The sequence below is a fragment of the Crotalus tigris genome, unplaced genomic scaffold, assembly GCF_016545835.1.
Source record: "Crotalus tigris isolate CLP2741 ecotype Arizona unplaced genomic scaffold, ASM1654583v1 scf7180000018299.754606, whole genome shotgun sequence".
Taxonomy (NCBI): Eukaryota; Metazoa; Chordata; class Lepidosauria; order Squamata; family Viperidae; genus Crotalus; species Crotalus tigris.
In genome coordinates, this window is record NW_024096930.1 from 386,405 (window position 1) to 408,676 (window position 22,272).

General features: G+C 40.3%; 2 protein-coding genes across 8 annotated transcripts in view; one reads left to right on the forward strand and one right to left on the reverse strand.

Annotated features, from left to right (window-relative positions):
- The window catches only part of ZSWIM5 (zinc finger SWIM-type containing 5), a 128,733-nt gene extending 125,772 nt beyond the window's left edge, over nucleotides 1-2,961 (forward strand). Inside the window, exon 14 of the mRNA XM_039349609.1 lies at nucleotides 365-2,961. Coding sequence (XP_039205543.1) covers nucleotides 365-1,227 — 863 coding nt within the window. The 3' untranslated portion in view covers nucleotides 1,228-2,961. The remainder of the gene's footprint in view (nucleotides 1-364) is intronic.
- Nucleotides 2,786-22,195, reverse strand: UROD (uroporphyrinogen decarboxylase). Of its 7 annotated transcripts, none has more exons than XM_039349616.1 (10): nucleotides 21,975-22,195; nucleotides 12,467-12,579; nucleotides 11,260-11,339; nucleotides 9,163-9,225; nucleotides 8,848-9,045; nucleotides 8,078-8,239; nucleotides 6,965-7,102; nucleotides 6,012-6,112; nucleotides 5,079-5,145; nucleotides 2,786-3,878 (listed from the first exon to the last, which is right to left on the reverse strand). In XM_039349616.1, exons 1-10 carry the CDS (start codon nucleotides 21,995-21,997, stop codon nucleotides 3,714-3,716), a joined length of 1,110 nt encoding a protein of 369 aa, XP_039205550.1. In that variant the 5' UTR covers nucleotides 21,998-22,195; the 3' UTR covers nucleotides 2,786-3,713. The 7 variants fall into 7 exon arrangements, with proteins under 7 accessions (XP_039205550.1, XP_039205546.1, XP_039205549.1 ...); XM_039349612.1 differs by lacking the exon at nucleotides 21,975-22,195 and adding an exon at nucleotides 19,173-19,228; XM_039349615.1 differs by lacking the exon at nucleotides 21,975-22,195 and adding an exon at nucleotides 18,447-18,578.
- Nucleotides 22,196-22,272: the final 77 nt, after the last annotated feature.

Here is a 22,272-nt window from a genome sequence, read left to right on the forward strand (position 1 = left end):
TAAGGAAAACACACCAAACAAAGATAAGATAGATAGGATATATGACATTTTCCAATTGAATTCACTAAGTAGCTCAAATTATAGCAATCTTTTTAATGTTTTTTACAATGGAGCTCAATCCTTCATTATAAAAAAAGAGAGAGATCATCTCCTACAGGCTAATGCTAAACTAGACAGTGATATGCTACTTTCAAGACAGTGAGAGACAAAAATATAATTGACTGCAGTATTGGTCTCCTGACACAATTAGGACCTTGGTGATGAAAAGGAAAATACAATTATCGCTCACTGTACTTACCACCATTGCATGAACCTTGCTGGTTCTTCACTACTGGCTGAGCAGTTCACGATTCTTTCTTTGCAGGTGTTCGGGCCCTGGTCAGCATCTTGCAGAGTTGGTATTCACTCTTTACCCCTACTGAAGCAACTAGCATAGTAGCAGCAACGGTGATGTCCCACAGTACCATCTTGCGCCTCACCCTGGACTACCCACAGCGAGAAGAACTGGCTAGTTGTGCTCGCACGCTGGCCCTGCAGTGTGCCATGAAGGACCCGCAAAACTGTGCACTCTCAGCTCTTACCCTTTGTGAGAAGGACCACATTGCTTTTGAAACTGCTTACCAAATTGTTATAGATGCTGCATCCACTGGCATGACTTATTCCCAGCTCTTCACCATTGCACGGTATATGGAGCACCGTGGGTACCCATTACGGGCCTTCAAGCTGGCATCGCTTGCCATGACACACCTCAACCTTGCCTATAACCAGGACACACACCCTGCCATCAATGACGTGCTTTGGGCATGCGCACTCAGCCATTCCCTAGGCAAGAATGAGCTGGCAGCTATTATTCCATTGGTAGTAAAGAGCGTGCATTGTGCCACGGTGCTGTCTGACATTCTGCGACGCTGCACCATGACAGCACCAGGCCTTGCTGGCATTCCTGGCCGCAGGAACTCTGGGAAACTGATGTCGACGGACAAAGCACCTTTGCGCCAACTACTGGATGCTACAATAAGCGCTTACATCAATACTACACACTCCCGTCTTACCCACATCAGCCCACGGCATTACGGGGAGTTTATTGAGTTCCTGAGCAAAGCTCGGGAGACGTTCCTGCTTGCTCAAGATGGCCACATTCAGTTTGCGCAGTTCATAGACAACCTTAAGCAGATCTATAAGGGCAAGAAGAAGCTTATGTTGCTAGTGCGAGAACGATTTGGTTGAACTTCTGCATTAGGGAAAAAGGAAGAAGAAACCCTGATCGTTGTTGGTGGAATCATGCTTATCAGGCAAGACTAACTGTAGTTTTCATCGTAGAGAAATCTCCCGATTCTTTCAGGAACATAAACCAAAAGTAGCATGACAGGAAGAGTTTGCTTTCCAATGACCACTTACTTGCAAACACTTCAGCAATACCAAAAGGCTAACTAGGAAACTGAATACCTCTTTCCCAAACAGCATGGTGGATGGAGGCAGAGAAGCAGCCAATATGGAAGCACATTACTCAGCCTCTTGTGCCGCCATCTGTATTCTCAGCTGGTGGGTTTTGAGATGTGCATCCTGCCATTACTGGCATCATCATTTAGTGCAGCCTTCTCCAACCTAGTACCCTCCAGATTTGCCAGACTTCAAACTATTTGCTTGGCTGGGGAATAGGATGAGTTGCCTCCAGAGTAACTGGGGCGAGGGAGGGAGGGGTTATAGGCGGGGGGTGGTTGGTTTAGTATGTGTGCAAGTGGGTGCGTATGAAAATTCTTAATTAAAAAAAAACACTAAAGTTAATGGTTCTCAGGGATTGCTTTACTAAAAGTAACAGAAGCATTTATGATACTGTAAATACAATAGTATATGTGTCAATTATTAAATTGTAAAGTTCTAATTATTTATAATTATTCTTTTTTTTGTTTGTTTGTTTGGGGATACTTGAAATGTGTTGTGGGCTGGGCTAAGCTTTTCCAAACGTGAGAAATATGAATATTTCTCAGGTTTTCTCCCAGCATTGTTGGCAAAAAGAGAAAGAGAGAGAGAGAGAGAGAGAGAGAGAGAGAGGTGGGTGAGCTTTGACCAATGGAAAATAAACAAAAGCTTGAGCAGAACTACCACAACACACAACCTTGGAAGAGAGGAGACCAAGGTGGCAATCGCAAAGCCAGATACACCTCAGCATTTCAAGGCCATCAGGGTGTGGACTTGGCCCACTGGCTATAAGCCACAGCACACTACTTGACTCTGCTACTTCGTACCGTGGTTCTAGATACGGGATACAAAATGATCCCTAGGAAGCTGAAACAAGACTGTGAGCCAGTTGAGGCCATAGCATAAAAAGCTCTATTTTTGGCCTTTCTCCACATGCAAATGAATTGATTTGTGCAAGAGTTGTATTACTCTGTGAATTTAGAAATGGTTCTATTTTTATTTTATTTTTTGTCATCTGGGGAGCAGGGGCAATTAGTCTGCGTATGTGTCTTTATTCTCAATTTAATTTCAAAACTACTGTCTTTGCTGGCATCTGCTAAGGTTGGTGCCTTCTTGAGGACAGCTTTCTGCCATAGCTTCTGCTACTTTATCTCCTTCTATGGCTTTGCATCCATCTGAATGTTTAATTCAGTCCCATGAAAGGGAGTGTAGCAGGAGCAAAATAGTTTTTTCCCCTTTTCTAAATGTCTTTGTGTTCCCCTGTTCCAGTGCATCTTAGTTCTAAAAGGGGCAGGGAGGGAATGGATGGGGCAGGGGTTAAGATGAAGCGTAGTTTAGGAAATGTGGATGAAAATTACGTATTGTCTGACTCCAATTTGTTTTTTTTTTATTTAAAAAAAAAAATCCTGAGAAACTGGTTCGAAGACCAGACAAGCCCTACTCACCCAGTATTTGTTGCCATAAAAGTATCATTCTTCTGTCTCTTTATTTTGTATGTACAACTTCTTGATCTGATGTTTAATAATAAAAAAAAGGAAGCCATTCATCGTATCACTCCAGCCCTTTTGGTATCATGCTGCCAGTCGGAAATCATGAAAAGGAAAGCCATTCAAAGACAATCTGTGCTGCTACTGAGATAGGATCATGGAGAGGTTACAGTTCCATATTCTGCAACTGGAAGGGGAGGATATAGTTCTTCCTTTCCTGGTATAATCAAGGTAATTTGCATATAAGCTAAAAGGGGACTCAGACACAGGATACTTAACCTGCAAAAAACAGACCATTCAGGCATATACATATCTCCTCCCCCTCAGATGTTTTGAACTTCTCCCCACAGCAAAAGCACCACCCTTGTGGCACTTCTGCAGATTAAAAAGCAACCAAAATAATAAAAAAAAGTATTTCTGCAAGAAACGGATGGGTGGGAAGCAAGATCAGACTGCCAAATTCTGTGCGGAAGGGCAGATGAAGTTCAATTATAATAAAAGGTGTTCACTGATTGTCAAGAGGTGCTCGGATTAGTGTTGTAACCAGCAGGAGCAATTTGGGGATAAAAAGTACACAGCTGGGGCAATGTATGTTTCATAATGAATCCATTTTCTATGGTAGAGATTGAGAAGAAGATAACGTGTGTGTGAAAAATCTGGTTCCTTTTGCCAGTTTCCGCAGCAGTCTTTGTAGCTAATTACAACTGAGATCCTTTCCAGCATGTTATCTTTCAAAAACGGTTACATTTACTTAGCAGATCATCCACTTCTTTTCTTTTTCGCTTAAGGACTGTTTTCTCCCAATCTCTAAGAACATTTGTTCAAATTGCGAGAATGCATGTGCACAGCGTCTACAAAAGCCCCTACGTGTTCTGGATCGATGTCAGGATAGAGGCCGTGGCCCAAATTGGCAATGTAACGCTGGGAGCCAAAGTCTTCCAACATCTTTTTTACCAGCTCCCCGATCTTCTCCTATGGGAAGTGAAAAATGATTAGCAGGCCAGATAGCAATAGCATTTAGAGTTATATACTGTGTCACAGTGTTTTACAGCCTTCTCTAAATCAGTGTTTCCCAAACTTGACAATTTTAAGGCATGTGGACTTCAACGCCCAGAATTCCACAGCCAGCATTGCTGGCTGTGGAATTCTGGGAGTTGAAGTCCTCATGCCTTAAAATTGTCAAGTTTGGGAAACACTGCTCTAAATGGTTTATAGAATCAGCATATTGGCCCCAACAATCTGGGCTCTCATTTTACCGACCTGGGAAGGATGGAAGGCTGAGTCAACCTCAAACTCCTTCAGTATCGAACTCCAGGTTGTGGGCAGAGTCAGCCTGCAATGCTGCATTCTAACCATTGCGCCACCTCAGCTCTTTTACATCACATTCTCAGTCTTCAAAATTATTGGGGAACTGGGTAGACATGGCCTAGCATAATTCCTTTGCTCTTTTGCCTAGCTTGCTGTCACATTAGACAAATGGTTAAGAGTTGACTGTAGTTTATGACCAGTCTACGCTTGGAAGCAATCTGAATTGGAAATAACCACAATTTGCTCACACTTTGCAAAATTCTGAATGGGTTACATAAGGGTGCCGTCAAGCCAACTTTTGTGTTTCCATAACAAAAGCATGGCTTGAAGTTTTTGATTGCTCACTTGATCCACAGCAGAGAAAAACAGTTGTTGGTAATAGCACCTTGATCTTCGTTAACCTATAAGCAAGACTTAGGGTTTGAAAATTATTTTTACCCCATGAGTTTTCAAACTATTTCAAGCCGCAGAACCGATTTTAAAAATAAAAAAAGTCCCAAAATCCCTAATCAAGAGGGCGGGGGCTTATCGATGTCAGTTACACTGTTCTTAGCGGCTGAGAGGAAAAAAACCTCTCTCCATTAAGGGCAGAGGGGAAAAAGCCATAGTCACATTTTAAAAGATATTTTTTTCTTTGTCACTAACATTTTTTTCCTTCCCTCTCTACAAGGGACTAAGATAAAATTCTCTGCAAGGGAATTTTTTCCTCCTTTAATACCTTGTAGAGTTTTTTTTCCTTTGTCCCATAGAACCCATTCAAGTTCCATAGAACCCAGCTAGACAGCAAATGAATTTATGTAAGAAGCCACTAGCTGCGGAAATGAGTATAACCCAATTGTTACAAGTTAATGCATGTTTCCTTACCTTGGATGCATAGAGAGCACATGGATCTAAATTCCCTTGTAAGGTAACATTTCTTCCTGTCCGCTGGCTGAATCAGGAAAAAAAAATTAAAGTAGGAGAAAGGCACTTAACCGAGATAAAATTGCTTGTTGGACTTCATTGCCTAAACATGCAACTATAACTGCTAATTTTAAAATAAAGTGCGTCTCTCAGAAGCTATTAAACAGGTGATCTTTTGAACTGAAATCAATAATAAGCAGAGAAAAGCTGCCATGATTGGTAGGAAGACCCAGATTCTATTCCACTCTCAGTCACAGAAACTGAGTGATTTTGAGCGCTCTCTCATCTCTCAGCTCAATTTACTTCACAGAGCTTTTTGAGAGGAGGAGAAATAGGAAGAGGGAGTTCTACACACATTACACTACCTTGAGCTCCTGAATAAAAGGCAAGCTATCAGTCAAATCCAGCATCCATCTCTCTCTCTCTCTCTCTCTCTCTTTCCCTCCCTCCCTCCCTTCCTTCCTGCTAACTCCAGCTGAAATGCTGAAGCAGATGAAAGATGTTAGGTAGCAGAGCCTTAAGTAGAGAGCGAAAGCAGAAAATTACTCATTTCTCTATATGGTACCTTATCTTCTTTTGGTTTCTAATAAACCAAACCAAACTGATTTTGTAAAGGAAAAGCAAGAGAACATTCTGTTCTATCTGTTACACAGTATTAACCTGTCCTAGAAAACCCATCTCTATGGAAGTATAATATTTCATGCACAGCCCGTGATTGGTATCTTTACTTAGTCTTAACTTCAACTACCATCTCTTTTATTTTTCAAGTAACTTACGTGAGAGGGATTTGACTTTTATGACAAGCTACTCTATTATTGCAAAACTGAGGGAATATATCGTTAGAAGAGAGGACACCCATACAAAGTTCCCAAGGGAATGCAACCCATTTCTCACCGAGCCTCTTGGGGAGACATGGTCCAGTCCAGGCTAACCACTTCATACCCAGATTGTGCCAAATCCTCCAATGCATAGTGGGCATCCTTAGCAAAGATGATCTAGCAGGTGGAGAGGGGAAGACAATATAAAAAATAGGATTATGTGGACAGGGTTACAAACACTTGGTAATATAGGAATTCAACTTTTGTATGAAGAAAAGTTGTATTATCTCGTGGCGTAAATATTATGCAGAGTTACATTCACTTGCATATTATCCTTTTTTTTTCTAGTTCGGCATTAGAGAGGGTGAAAAAGAAGCTTCTATAAAGAGTCATGGAAGTGCAAGCCTATTGTCCACCACCTCTGATTATGGAAAATCTACACTAATTAAACCAATCCTTGAAATGCCAGATTTACTCAAGAGTTATGGTTTGGGGGAAGAGGGAACTATTTTACTTTAACATCCAAATTGTAGAAACTAACTTCGTATTTTAATATTGTTTTGATGTGTCAGGAAATAGTTCTGACAAAGGAGACTAAAGAAAGAGAAAGAGAATAAAGCTTATTCTCTTTCATTGGCTACTAAATCAGGGTAGCTATGAAGTTTCTGGCAATAGCAGAAGCTACATATTTTTCAGTAGTAGTTGTTGGAGCCCATAACTAATTATACTCGTATCCAATTTGCAAGCACTCCATGGCCAACTGAATGTTGGATTATGTAGGTCTGATCCAGGTCTTTTTACCATCACCTATATTTTTCCTCTCTTCTACCTTTATGTCTTCTAGAAAATGTCTGTTAATGGTTTTTCAATCCTTGAGAAAAACATATAGGTAAAAATGAGCTTCAGGGTCTCCCAAAATGTGATATTTGTCTTTAAAATAAACAGAACACTGTCATTCTGTACAGAATTGCTGTAAATTCTGGGAAATAATTCAGAAAAAAAGCAGAAGGAAACAGCTCTATCTCTTACCATTGGCACCACGGGGAGAGCATTTTCTTGTAGCTTATTCTTCACACCCTTGGCAATAGACCGAATGAATGGGAGGGCAAACTCTGCAAACTGCTCTGGCCCCAGATGTCCTGCGTGGGAGTCAAAAATCTGCAGAGCCTGGCAAAAAAGACAAGCAGAGAAATGGAATCACTTCCTGGTTAACAGCTATTCCCCCTCTTCTTTCCACTTATCTGGAAGGTCCTCCTCTCACTGTACAATGCATTCACTCCAATCTGTCCTGGCACAGAACATATCATTCTAGGGTTCTTCAACTGGAACAAATCTAAGTTTCAATTGCCAAAATGTATTTAAGAGAAAACCCTCAGGTAGTAGTGTTCATTGTTCTTATCTTTGTTGAACGTTTTGTCCCGGGATTAGATTGTCACATGATACTTGCAGTTTTTAATCCTATTCTCAAGTGAAAGAATACAGACGACAAGGTTGCAGTTCCTATATATTTGGTATAATATAAGAATGAGCTTTATGTAGACAGAATCTATACCAGTATGTTCAAGAAGCCTGGCATGGTTGTCAGTTACATGGATGGATCTTAGTTTCATCATAATAGTTAACTGCAGGCAGTTGGAAGAATGGCAGAGGACTAGTCAGCAAATTTTTACTGTCCTGGCTATATATATGAACTAGCTGCAAGAAGTCATCTCTTGAAACATTTTGGGAAGAATAATAATTTGGGAGAAAAGAAAAAGAGCTTTCTGGAGCTTATAAAGCCAGATCAAAAATCTCAAAAGTTGAAGGTGACTGGTACTTTATAAATCATTTGCTGTGGGGCAGAGTTGTGCTCTGTCCAATGCCATCAAATTCAGCTTCAATCTGTCCTTGTGAGCTCCAGAAATCTATTCTTAAAAACAACAGAGGAAATACAATCAGATATTTATGAAAAGCTATGGTCTAGGAACAGTAACTTAAATGATACAGTGTTGATGTATTGATTCAATTAACCTTCCTTGGAAGAATCCTTTTCGGCAGAAAGATAAATGGAATAGTATACCTTCAGAAACCCAAGAACCAATCTATTTAATGAACTGCGATGCCTACAAACGTATGGACAGAAGCTGTTTAGAGTCTACTCACCTGAGCACCTGCAGCCACCTGTCTCACCAGATATTCCACAATAACATCAGTCAATAAAGTGAGCAGACGACAGCTGGCCTCAGGATGCCGGTAGAGCCAAGCTTTTGCTTTGGCCATTGTGTTGGAGCCACCACCTTCAATCATATAGGACATCAAAGTCCACTAGGAATGAGAGTCAGCAGAAAGGAAAAGTGCATATGAATAAAAAAAGTCTACTTCCAAAGCTAGGCCAGCTTCTGCAACTACATGAACTTTGCAGAAACACTGAAGCAGTTCTACTACAAACAGATTACATGGTTGGCATTGTACTGCGCCCTCTTCTGAAACTGTATCAGCACTTTGCTCATTCTGGAGAGTTAACACATTCCATCCCACAAAGTACTTAGTTTGTGAAACAATTAGTTTTCATGTCCAACCAAGTCTTTTGGGATGAAATGCAATAGATAAAAAACCCATCTGGCTCAAATCACATGTCACAAAATAAAACTTGGTAGATCTTTGTGGAGTAGATGGTTGGCTAGCCAACTGATCAACATATTATGTTAAGGGCTAAGGAACAAGAATATAAAAGGTCAAGCTGAAAGTATTTGAGAACCAAGACATTTTCTCCATCCTAATGACTTATCTAATGCTGTTGCCAAAGACACAGAACCCTCCTGATGTCCAATAACACAGAAATCTAGCACACGCCTCTACTACCCAATAGAAAAGTGTAGAGACGCAAGCAGGGATTTGTTGTAAGATATGTTTTTCCAAATAACTGAACTTACTGGGGCACCAGAGAAACCGATCAGAGGCACCTTCCCCTCCAATCTCTGCCGTGTCAGTGTGATAGCCTGGAAGACATAGCCCAGTTCTGTTGCCACATCAACCTTTTGACGAAGCTTCAGCAGGTCCTCTACTTCCTTTAGTGGTTCTGGAAATGTGGGGCCTTTTCCTGGTACCATCACCACTTCCATGCCCAGTGCCTGAAAGAGACAAGTAATGTGGGATAGAACTCATTCTGGTTGTAAAAGTTTCGTCAGTCCTCTTCTCCCAAGTAAAATCATTAGCAGCATGTCCTTGTCCCCAGCCATTTCTCATACCTGAGGCACCACCAAGATGTCAGAGAAGATGATGGCAGCATCAAAAGGAAAGCGTCGTAGAGGCTGAAACCAAAGAGAGTGGAGACAACACATAAACTTGATTTTTAACTAGGCTTGATTTGTACATATATATATTTGAAATAGGCAAATCTAGCATTCATGATGGTAGTGAAAATATAAAGCAACTTGATTGAACAAATTCAGAGAAAAAGTAAAATGGAGCTAGGATTTTTTTTATGATGCACAGTAGCTGCCATTCTGCGTGGAGCGCTTTTCTATATAAAAGAAAATTAAGAAACTGTAATTGTAGGCCTCTCCAGAGGCAGCTTTAAGTGCTTCTTGGATAATTAACAAATCCAGCATTGCTGTATCAATGGCACAATCTTGCCTGCCATACAGACATATACCGAGCACTAAAGAATTTCTCTATAGACTAATTCTACTGCTTTTCAGAATCCACATCATCTCAGATAATACTCTCTTGTTAATATTAGTCACATTGTACCAATGAAGCATCACCTTTTTAAATATAGACTGAAATTTACAGGGAATGCAAGAATGCCTAACCCAGCAGGGGGGAAATTCTTGTATATAGTTATATAAAATGTGATAATTACTGAGGATCTTTTCAAGAGCTACAATATGACACTACAAGAACCATGGTGGCATAGTGGTTAGAATGCAGTATTGCAGGCTAATTCTGCATTCCCACTGCCAGCAATTCAATCCTGACAGGGTTCAAGATTGAGGACCCAGATTGTTGGGGGCAATATGCTGACTCTGTAAACTGCTTAGAGAGGGTTGTAAAGCACTATGAAGCAGTATATAAGTCTAACTGCTATTGCTATTGGAGGGTGGCAATAATTGTGTGTGTATATACTCCAGTCATACTACTAGAAATGTTGGTAATCCTAGGACAATGAGCTGGATGCTTGTTGACGTCTTCAATTTTGTGTCTAAAGAAAGAAGTAATTTGGTTCAAGAAATTTGCCCTTCACTGACTAAGTGGGCCCTATCGCTTCCTCCCCATAATGTAATGTACTGCTTTAGTTACTACTGGACAATATTCTTCACTTTTCTTAAGAAAGATTCAATATTTCTGGTTAAATATGTCTGGGCCTCATCAAATCTTTCATGCCTATTCTTATGTTCCACAATTTCCCTGTCCCCCTCCCCAAAAGAACAGCCCTTAATAACAAAGAGGAGGAGGAGGAGGAGGAGGAGGAGGAGGAAGTGACCGATAAAAAATAATTGAGAGAGGCAATGATTAGCAACAGCAACAACTTAGTGGGAAAAAACTGAAAATGCAAAATTGAAAAGTAGCTCTGATGAAGATAGTGTACAAAGTTGCCAATGAAAGTGTTGAAACATCATGAAAAGTAGTGATTTAAAAATATTATAAAAGGGTGAATATTAAAAAGCTAAATTTTAAAAAACATAAACATTTCTATTTTAAAACTAAAATTATATTCAGGTCAAAAACAAAACTCTCGATGGGCCAAAATAGAATAAGATTAATGTATGGGAAAACAAGAAAAGAAGATTTTTTTTCAATATGAAAATTATAAAAACAGACCCAAGTAATGTTTAAAGCAATGCTGTCAGTCTGACAATAAACATGGAAAAAATACTGACATGTTTATAACAATATGACAGAAAACAGAGGAAGCATTATATAAATAGAAGATTAAAAAGCGGAAAAAGAAATCCCAAAGCAGTCAGCAATGTATATAAGTGTTTTGCAGGCAAATAAATGAAACTTTAGGCTATTAATATGTTTTCAAAAAGAAAGACAAAACTACATTGGGTAAATAAAGATTAATGAACATAAACTTAATGAAAATATTCCAAATTAAGTTCTAATAGAAAACGTTAAGATATACAGGCAGTTTATCAGTGCAAGAAGGATGAATAAATAACAGAAGCAAAGAAGGAGGAAAGACACTCAGGATACACAGACATTAAACAAGTGGAACAGAGATAACTTTAGAAAAGAACAAAACGAAAATAGACTTAAGAGTTAAGTGAGGTCCTGAACAAAACTTCAATCCCGAACATCTGTCCTAATTGAAGAACAACATAAAGCTCCCTCCATACTTGCAGTGTGAGTTCACAGCATGTCTCTGGTGATCGACAGGTCGCAAAGAAATCCTGAGATGCTCGAGTCTCACGGAATTCTGCAAAATAATTAGAAAGTGGATCGAACGTGGATTGAACGGTTATAAAATGAACTCTTGGAAATCGAGGACTACCTGTATTCTCTCTCAGGATTCTCCCTAAAAATCTGATCTTTAGAATATTTTTTCCTTTGCCCTCTTCTCATTTGACAGAAATTGCATTCTTACCTCATAATTCATGGCTTATATATCTTATTAAAATACCCAACCCAAGACAGTCAGTCTGATATAGCGATTAAGGTATCAGGCTAGAAATTAGGAGAGTTCTAGTCCTCCTTAGTCCCAAAACCAGTTGGGCAATTTGGGGCCAGTCACACTCTCTCAGCCCTAGGAAGAAAAAGCAAGGGCAAATCACTTCTGAAAATCCTGGCCAAGAAAACTGCAGGGACGACCCAGGCAGTCAACTGGATTCAACACCGATTTGAAGGCACAACAACCAAAAGCACCCCAAATACTACAAATCACTTTTAAAAAGTCACAAGGTATAGAAAAAGCTTCTTAATATCTAGTCTCCCTAATTCAGATAACTAGTGGGGTCTCTTTTTCCTCTTTGCTGCCATCTAACAGCTATCTGGATTTTAACAACTCAGATATGACACATTGACTAGACCAGTGGTTCTCAACCTTTTTAATACCGCGACCCCCAACCGGTCGTAAGTCGAGGACTACTCAACTGGTCATAAGTCGAGGACTACTCAACTGGTGTAGCACCGTTTGCAGAATGGGACTTTTGGCGGGCTCAGCAGGGCAGAGACAGCCTGGACAATTTCTATTGGCTTTTGAAAGCCAATAGAATTAGACTCTGTTCTAGAGAGTCTATTCTATTGGCTTTCAAAAGCCAATAGAATAAAAGAGAGTAGCACAGCTAAGGAAAAGGGGGAAAAAATGGCGGACTGCATTGTTTGGCGACCCCCGTGAAATGGTCGTTCGACCCCAAATGGGGTCCCGACCCACAAGTTGAGAACCACTGGACTAGACAGCAGAAACAGTATCATTGGGACCTATAATTCCATTCAATTCAACCAATATGGCCAATGACTAGGAATAACAGGCACTGCGACTATTTGAAAGTGATAAACTGGGCACCCTCTTGTATAAATTCAGGTCACCCTTTCTGCTTTAATTACCTGGTAGGTATCTTCCTGCCTGTCTCATGCACCAAACAGGAGCGTATTTTGTCTCTTCTCCACGTGCTGCCCGCAAGAATGTATCATTTTTCAATTCAGGAAACCCTGTAGGACTAATCAGAGGAAAACAAAAAGCAATATGAACATAGAAGACGGAGATGTTGGATTTTCCAGATCACTATAACTGATGGCATTAAATGGTTATTTCTCAATATAAATTCTATAGCCTTCCTTAGTCTAGCAATTGTAAAAGTGGAAATTCTGCATCTGTACAGAGAAAATCGAATAATATCTTTAAATTCCTCCTTGGATTAAGGATGCAGTCAAAAGCTAATGGTTTCTGCCATAAATATTGTGACAGTTGATTGCAAAAGGAAAACAACGTCAAACGTGGCTTTGGAAAATCTTTCCAAGCTCTTTACCAATGGGAGGCATCCGTACTGAAGTAACATGCTGCATTGGTGTATGAGCATTTTTGTTCCTGTCCCGTGGTGTCTGCGCACTGGGAGGAGAGTGGGCGCCACATGTTCCACTCTGGGGCACATAATTGTGTGTAGAGAGGAGAGAGCAGGAAGGCTGCTTAGAATAGAGAACTGTCAACATTCAAAGCTGTGCCCTTTAGGGATGCACTGTGGAAATCTGTTCAGGATTTCTTTTTCTATGTGCTCCTGGCTGGGCCCAGCTCATTTTGATCTTGATCATTTTTTTTCAATGTCTGTGCCTACAGCCTTTTTGGACCCATTTTGTTCTCTTTCCAGACTGTTATCCTGCTGACAGACAGACAGGCAGAGTCCCAGCCTATTCACATTTCTTTCCAATATTCCAAAGGGTTAGAATAAATAGGCAAGGTATTCATAGCTTCTGGAATTCTTTCCAATCCCTCTAGCCCCATAAGCAGCCTTAGGAAGCATCTATGTTTCCTCCCATATAATAATGTGGTGTTCTGGGTGCACTTTCTCCCCAGGCACTAAGCAGGTTGAATGAACACATAGATACACAGATGCCTAGAGAGACATAATTGAATGAGTGCACAGGCAGATTGTGTTATGTTTGTGTGCTCTCCCCTTACGTTGCACATGTGTGTATTATTTATCCATATGTGTACCCAGGGAAGCACAAGACAGATGGCATATACTCTGTCTCGGTCATTCGATCATGAGGAATGCAGAGTTAAAATGGAGGTGGCATAGATTCGCATTATAATTTTTTTCTGCACTTTTTTCCTCTGCAGCTCTGCAGTTTCTTCTGATCCATTTTCAGACTTGCTACCTCTATTGTCAGCTTCTCCCCAGATATCTATCTATATATTAATAAAACTTTCATTGTTATGATCTTTAACTGGCTGAAATGGTGCATCATAGGGCAATGGTTTTTGGACCAAGGTACCTCTAATGGGCTAACTTACAGAATATGTTCAAAATCCAAGATCCATGACCCAAGGGAATGGAATGTGGGAAAGATGTGGCTGCTTCAGTGCTATTGGCTGCTGCACCCGTCACATGATCTTTATTTTCAAATTTCTTTTACAGTTTCTCAGTCAGTCTCATAATACTTTGCTCCCTCCCCACCCAGCAGCAAATTATCTGGCTTCTGGGAGGGGAAGGGATGGGAAGGGAAGAGAGGAAGGAATCCCTGTGCAGTCCATCTTACCCCATCTGCCCCACCCCCTCTGCATGCTCCACCGACCTGTGCTTATAGCCCTGCACACCTTCCCAACCCCACGCACGTTTTCCCCAAACCATGCAGCGCCTATTATGCAACCTCATGCACTCCCTGACCCATGCTGCCCCCGTGCATCTTCTTTGACCCACATGGCATGTCTTGTGCCCCAATGCACCTTTCCTGACATGCACTGTCCCCCATGTGTCATCCCTGATCCACATGGCACCTCTTGTGCACGGTTATGCCCCCTCTCCAATCCATGCCCCTCTGGCACACTTTCCTGACCCAGGCAGCATGTTTTGGGAATCCCCATACATCCAGGCTGCTTCCCCTGCATGCCATCCCTGACCTGCACAGCACCTCTTGGGCTCCCACTACTCCTTGATACCCTTCCCAATCCACATTCCTCCTGTGAACCATCTCCTACCAGTCAGCATCTCTCATACACCCTTATGACCCCCCTATGCATTCTTCTTGAGCCACATTGTCCTCTGCATACCCTACTTGAACCACGCAGCTCCTCTTACAACCCCGTGACCTCTACATCCTTGTTCGTCCACACTCCCTCCCCCGCCATGCATCCTACTTAACCTCAGGCACCTTGGGCACCCTTTCCAACCTACATCACCATCTGCACAACCTCCTTAACTCTCATGGCATCTCTGATGCACACCCACATTTCCTTCCCAAACCACTTAGTATCTCTTACCCAGGTATCATTCCTAACTCGTATCTACATGCACCTCCTTGCTCTCTCTCCCCCACCCAGCAGCAACCACTTAGCTGCCTGCTGGCTTCCAGCAGCAACCATTTAGCTGCCTGCTGGCTTCCTCGCTGACCTTCTCCCTGTAAGCTTTCCACAAACAAAAAAAATAGGAAGCCAATAGGAATTCTACAGAGGAAGGGAGGAAGATAATAACAGAATGGTAGGGAGGGAGGAAAGGAAGGAAAGGAGGATTTCTGATGCTCCTTGCCAGTTTCCCACAAGAAAATTTAATGGGGAAGCAACAGGAAATTGGAAGTCACTCCTGTTTAGACTGCTTTTTTGCCTTCCCACAGTCATTCCATTTCTCTGTTTAGGTAAGGTAATATCTCTGGAATGATGACCCAATGGGCATGGAGTGGTCTAGTCAGATATCAAATTAAGTTCCATTCTGTTCCATTTTTTGAGAATTATCCCTAGTGAGGGCCAAACAGATAAAATCCTGATGTCCTTTACATAATTTCTTTCTAAGGGGGGGGGGCAGAAAGCTGAAAATAAATGAGACCTCCCTCTCAATGGCTAATCTTTTAAATTAAAAAAATATCAGGTGTTGGTTGTTTTTCTGGAAGTTATTATTGCCTCAATTGCAAAATGAAAACATTCTGAAGATTTTCAGAAATATTCTTAGTTCTGATTCCTAAATAAAAGTTATAAAATAAGCTTTACTCTTACATGCAAACTGCAAGTTCTGAATGTAGCATCCTCATTTCCTATGGAGATATATCCAAATGTTTCTAAACCCAGTCTTGGGTTTTGTATATGCAGTTATGTAAACGGTTCTCAAATGAAAGCAGGTTTTTCTGTTTCTCAAGTAACATAAAACAGATGACAGGAAGTATGTGGCAGCTGAACCATAATTAAATTTTGCAACTTGACCCCCCCTCCCAATAAAGGTGTTTACTAGCAGTTTCTCATAAAGGTGTTTACTAGCAGTTTCTCTTCTCAGCTCGATTCCTCTTTATTTCTTTTATTTCCTTATATTAATTATAAAATCCAATGTTTCAAACTAGAAAATCACCCCACACACATATACACCAAACTATCCTATGAACTGTCACTAGTTATCAGTACCAGAAACAAACACTTGTACTGAATGAGGAATGAATTATATAACCTATTCTAAAGCCCCTCCACTATGCAACTATTTCTCCTCACCAGTTCAAAAACAATCCATAATCATCTTCATTTATTGATTCAGAATCAGAATAAGAAATTAAAATCATTACCCCATTCTAAGCATCTGTCTGAACGACCTGCACCAACCAAATATACCCCCACCCGCCACAAAAATAATTCCTGCAAACAGAATGAAAATAAATTTAAAAACTTAGTAGCTTGTCTTTGAAAGGGATGGTGCCTTGGTAACAGAAATGGAAAACTATTTGAAGCCTGACAATACAATAAAATTTGCCTGGGGTTCTGAGGCAGAGATGCAGAGCTGTCAAGTCAGCATTCTCCTTGCAGAATCTGTTGGGGTGCTGGAGTTTAGGGTTTGGGATGAGAGAAGAGATTCCTGTAATGGAGAAAACACATCCTCCAAAAACTCTGCAGAACTCCAGCCCTTTGAAAGCTAGCGTCAGAGCAGTTTCTCTTACATCATAGCAGAGCTAAAGTTAATTCACCTCAGCTGTCAAAGAGACATAACAGTATAAGATTACACATGCTTAGAGTTTATCCAGAAGCAGCTACAGATCTCAAGTGTCCCCTAGTCCCTATGCTACCGTCACAGAATAACAATGTTTTTTCTAACTTAACATAATCTTTTTTGCATTGTCCATAATGTAGAGTAGCAGTTAACTTGACTACCTGCTTATATTGTCAACATTATTGGTCAAGCAAAGAACAAGAAATCTAGGATATTAATGTTTTAAATGCAGGGTGATTCTGAAAGAACTTACCCTAAATTCCAGGGGCTTATTTCCAGGTAAGTGTTCATAAGGTTCTAACTTCAATGGTCCATATATCACAAGAAAAAACTGTACATTTTTACATTCCCTTTGCCTGAGATATGTAAAATTGTACTGAGCCACACTTTAACATACTATCCCAAAATTAATTCCTATTCGATCATGAATGCCATCAGCTAATTCAACTACTTCCAGAAAAATGTATATTTTTTTTTCAAGTAATCATTTCCTCCTAATGTACTTCCCTTAAAAATGCAAAAAAATAAAAAACAAGTACTAGGCTCAAGGACAGCTGTGACTTTCAGAATTCCAGCCATTTTGGTTCCAAAGTCCATGAGCTGAAGTACCAATACAAATTGGGAAAGAAAGGACTGGGGAAAGCCATTCTCTCTAAAGAGGTATAAGATACAGTAGATAAATTCACTCTGTAGGCACAGGATCATGCATTAACAATGATAGCAAAACTGGAACTTTATAAAGATTCCTTTGGACCTCAAACTGAACTAGACTGTGTACCTGTACTTTTTATTGCAAAATGTTCTTATCTGAAAATTATTTCAAAATATCACCTTTACAGTCTAATCCTATCATCCCACTTTGAAAATAAACACTGAGAACTTAATTTCATGCCACCATATATATTACAAAATGATTACATAATATTTTCAATTCTTGTCGCATTTATATTTCTGAAGAAAAATAACATAGAAAAGGAGGGCAGCCTGTAATGCTCCAGATGTTACGAATTGCAATTCTCATGTCCCCTGACCATAGGCCATGCCAACTGGGGCAGACAGCAACTAGATTCCAATCATATCTGGAAGGTTACAGCTTTGCCTTCCTTGAACTAAGGAACAATTGAAGAGAAAGAGAGATTCTCAGAATACCGTGTGCTTCCCACACCCACAGATTATCTCAGAAAGGGGACAAATGAGACATTTGAGCCCCCTGATTTTTCTACCGCAGAACAAAAACGACTACTAAAACAGAATCTCTCTCCTGCTGGTAGTATCTATTCACACATTAAAAGGAAGAAAGGCGAAGGAGAATTAGCTCCTTTAATAAAGTCCTGCCTATCATTCTTGACACAGTGCTATCCAGCTCAGGACGGAATGGGAGTTTCTCGCTGGCTGCTGCTCGCCCTTGTGTGCTCAAACTAAATACTAACACACCAGGGCTGCAGGCCACTAGATTTCTCAGTAAGTGGCCTCCTTTTCCTGGCCTTCGATCTTGGGGAGCAGGTCGGCACGTGAAGCCACCTGCTGCACCCCCTGAAGACCTAATGACTTTGCCATATGGGGTGGAAGGCAAAAAAACCTCCATGTCTTGGAGCATAACCCGGTGCCTCTGAGAAGCAGCAGTTCTCCACTCTTGGGTCGCGTCCCCATACAGCCCAATTCATGCCGGACGGGTTCGGACACCGCTCCCTAATTTGCCGTATGCCAATGCTCTCCGACCGAACCCACAGCAGCCTTCCCCACCTTGGTGCATTGCCAGTTACACTACAATTCCCAAAATTCTGCCGGCCTTTAGTTAATGACCGCGAGATTTGGGAACTATGGGAAATGTAGTCCCGTAATCTAGAAGAGCAAGAAAGAGAAATGTTATTATTCGATCTCTCCGTTTTGTCTCTGCAGTCGCTACTCACACGACCATCCCATTCTTTTCCATCTTGTCCTCTACGAGGCGGTGCGTGTCTTTTTCCCGCCCTGCTGCCTACCCGAAGGGGAAAAAAAAAAAAAAAGCACCCCTCCACTAGACTTCCGGATTCTTTTCCCGGTTGCCCTAATTGGTGCTTGTGGGGACCGCCCAAGGTTTGTGTCAGAAGAGCGTGGCACCATTACCGTAATGATTGCTATAGTAGCTCCGAATTTAAAAAAAAAGAGCAAAACCGAAGAAGGCTCTGTTTGCATGAAACCATAAGCTTGAACTCGATTAACATTCAGCTAAAATCATGTTAACTTAATAAGCCATCATTTATTTGTCATCATTTATTTGTTCATGTTTTTTTGATGGGTTAGCTGTGACAGTATAATTTTCTAATATCTAAATGTTATATGTTTACTCAGAACGGATCCTCTTGAAGCGAAGCTTTCTTCCAGATGAGCATGCACACAATTAGTTTACATATTCTTAAAGAAGCAAGTTTATCAGGGCCTGTGATTTAATAGTTAGTTGCAACACTCATATGATAGATTGACTAATGCATCTTGTTCAAAACAAGCTAAGAACAAATATTGCATACGTATCAAGAAATTTTTAGATACAATCTAATCATAGCAACTAGAAACACACCCACGGTCTCTATGTGGTAGAACTTGACTGAATTCAAGGCTCCCTAAAAATATATGTAAAATATGTAAAATTTCAGTACCAGATCTGAACTGTATAAAACTTCATTCTCTTTGCAGTCATTTCACAGTTGTCCGTATTTTTTCAAATCAGATCTGCTAGATTGAAAAAAGATCTCCAAGTGGTTGTATCAAGAACTGAACTTGCAACTTTATATAACAATGCTGTATGAATCTGATGCACTTTTGTAATAGGATTAGAAAAAAAAATCTTATGAATATTTTATGATAACTAATCCATAACTTACTAGCTCAGTCTATCTCTCCACCCAGGGTTAAGTTTTAGGCCAATAAATTCATTAAATTATAATTTGTGAGCAGCAAACAACAGTATTGCAGCTCTTTGCTCCATCAAGTGGTTACCTGGATTTCTACAGCTCTAGCATGACAGCAAACAGTCAGGCTGTGTGCATAAAAGAAGAAATATGCTATTGAGAAAAAAATGCTCAACTCCTTTTTTTGTCATTTTTAATTTTTAGAGATCCCTCCATTTCTCCTTCAAAATTCTCCAAGGGTTGAAATGATCCTAAACATAAAGCAGGATAAGAAGCAACTAACTAACCAAAGAGAGAAGCAACCTAGAACTAAGGAGAAATTTCCTGGCAGTTAGAACAATTAACCAGTGGAACAACCTGCCTCCAGAAGCAGTGAATACTCCATCACTGGAAGTTTTTAAGGAGAGACTGGACAGCCATTTGTCTGAAATGGTATAGGGTTTCTTGCCTGAGCAGGGGGTTGGACTAGATGACCTCCAAGGTCCCTTCCAACATTATTATTATTATTATTATTAGTAGTAGTAGTAGTAGTAGTAGTAGAAGAAGAAGAAGAAGAAGATTATATACACATACTGCTGTTTTAGTCATGTAAAACTGAGTACTTGGAAATGAAGTGTACAATATGCCATATTTTCAATGCGCTGTAGATTCTCCCGCCCCCCAAAAAAGGTTGAAACAAAGAAACTGATAAAACTGGCTTTGACAACACCACAGGTTTTTATCTATAGGATTCTGAATGGTGCTGTGGTTAAGGCCATTTTTATCTGCAAGCAGAGTGCATGGTGTATCTGTAGAAGAGTCACGCATGTTTTTTTATCAGCTTGAAGCAGAGGTGGCCTTTGACAGTTAATATAGGAAGACAGCACACAATTCAGAGCTCAAAACTTATAAAATCCCCAAATATTTAATTATCAAACATGTAATGATATAATTAATAAACATATGCATAATTGGCAATATGCTGCACAGTCAGATGCAACACAGAATAAAATTGATTTCTAATGTAAGCAAACAGACCTGAGCTTAAGACTTTAGCCATCACCAGCATTAGCCAAGGCATTTTGCTGCCTCAGGTAAAGTGGTAAATTTCCCCTTCACTGCTGTCACATCATGGTATATGGCATCCACATTTGGTCAAGCTATTTTATTACCTGATGTGTAAAAATCCTACCACTGCCTCTCCTTTCTTACCACCCAAAACCAGGACATCAAGAAAACAATTTCATTTAATCTAATGACATAGTTTGCGCCTTCATCTGTTTGGAAGTGCCTTGAAAAAGCTATGTTATATTCTTCCCTTTGGATGAAGCCCTAAAGTGATTCCAACATAAGTGCTAAAAATGAATGACTTCCATATTTACTTTTAGAGGCATCAGGGAACGTTAGATCCTATACCAGGGGTAGGCAACTTTGGCTCTTTTATGACTTATGGACTTCAACTCCCAGAATTCCTGAGCCAGCATGGCTGGCTCAGGAGTGTACTAACATATACTTTAACAGATAACCATCTCTCTCTAAAGTTTTTCTCCCTTTGACTAAGTAACTTACATTTACATACTCAACTTACATTTGAGAAAACAATTCTCCTGTAAGAGTTGTAGTTCAGTGGCAACCATTGGTTTCTACAATGTCTCAGTTCAATTCTTGGCATTTATATAAAGGCAGTGGGAAAAATCTAAAACATTACTACAGTCAACCAAACAAAAGTACTAAACTAGCTAGGCTAGTGGGTTGATTCAATGAATAAAAGGCAGGATGTTAGGTCTCTAATCCACAGGAAATATGGTCCTGGGCTTTCTTCAAAGCAAACTGTTTGCTGAAATTTCAAAATTAAAAGAGGTACTTCTTTCAATCATCCTAGAATGTTATTAAGAAAACAGACAGTGAGAAAATGATGCTTGGGAGCAAAGAGGCAGCAGAGATGACAGAATTAGCATGATAATCACTGATCCACTAGATTAGGAAAGCATGGGCTGGATTCAGAGACTACTGCACTAACCCAAAATGGAATCCATCCAGTATAATCTATCCTTACAGGTTGGAAAACTGTCTGAATCCAGCTGATTGTGATTTATCCAATAAGCTCAGGTAATATCCTGGCTTAATGTATGATAAGGATACAGCCAGAGTGATGTACATATAATTCCTCAGATCTCGGTCTTTCCATAAGTCAGACTAAGTCAAAGGAATAGAAAAAGGCATTGGAGGACAGAATGGGGATAGAGGAGAAGACATAGCCCATTCTGTATGCCAAAAGCTAATAAATTGCCCACAGATATAATGCAGCAGAGGCTCTTATGTGGCATTAACATAACTACAAAAATCATTTAAAGTATCATTCATCATTTTTTAAAATTGTTCTTTGTTATTTATTGTGGTGGTTTTTATCTATAATGCTTTCTGAGTGTCTCAGACATTATCTATATGTCATAGAGTAATAAGAGTCCTATTGGATTGTAACTGGATATAACTGGATTAAAAAACAAACAAAATACATACAGTATCAGTACATATATAAAATGCAAGCATCAAGCAAGCCAGTTTCTATACCTGGAATGCCCGTGGGAAGTCATATTGTCTTTTACTTCCAGCTGTTAAGTTCTACTTTGAATCCAACCTCTTAGAAGCAGTGCCACCCACCACTATTTCAGCATTACCAGCTCAGAAGATGGCCTGTCCCTTCCACTCTGTGACGCCTCCAATTAAACCCTGAAGTGAAACTCTAAAAGACAGTGGTGAAAAATGAGACCATTCCTCCCTATATTGCTCCACCCATCTGGGTAGACCAAGCTGGACGGATTACCGACAGATCAATTGGTCACCCTCAAGGTGCGAGTTGGGTATCCCC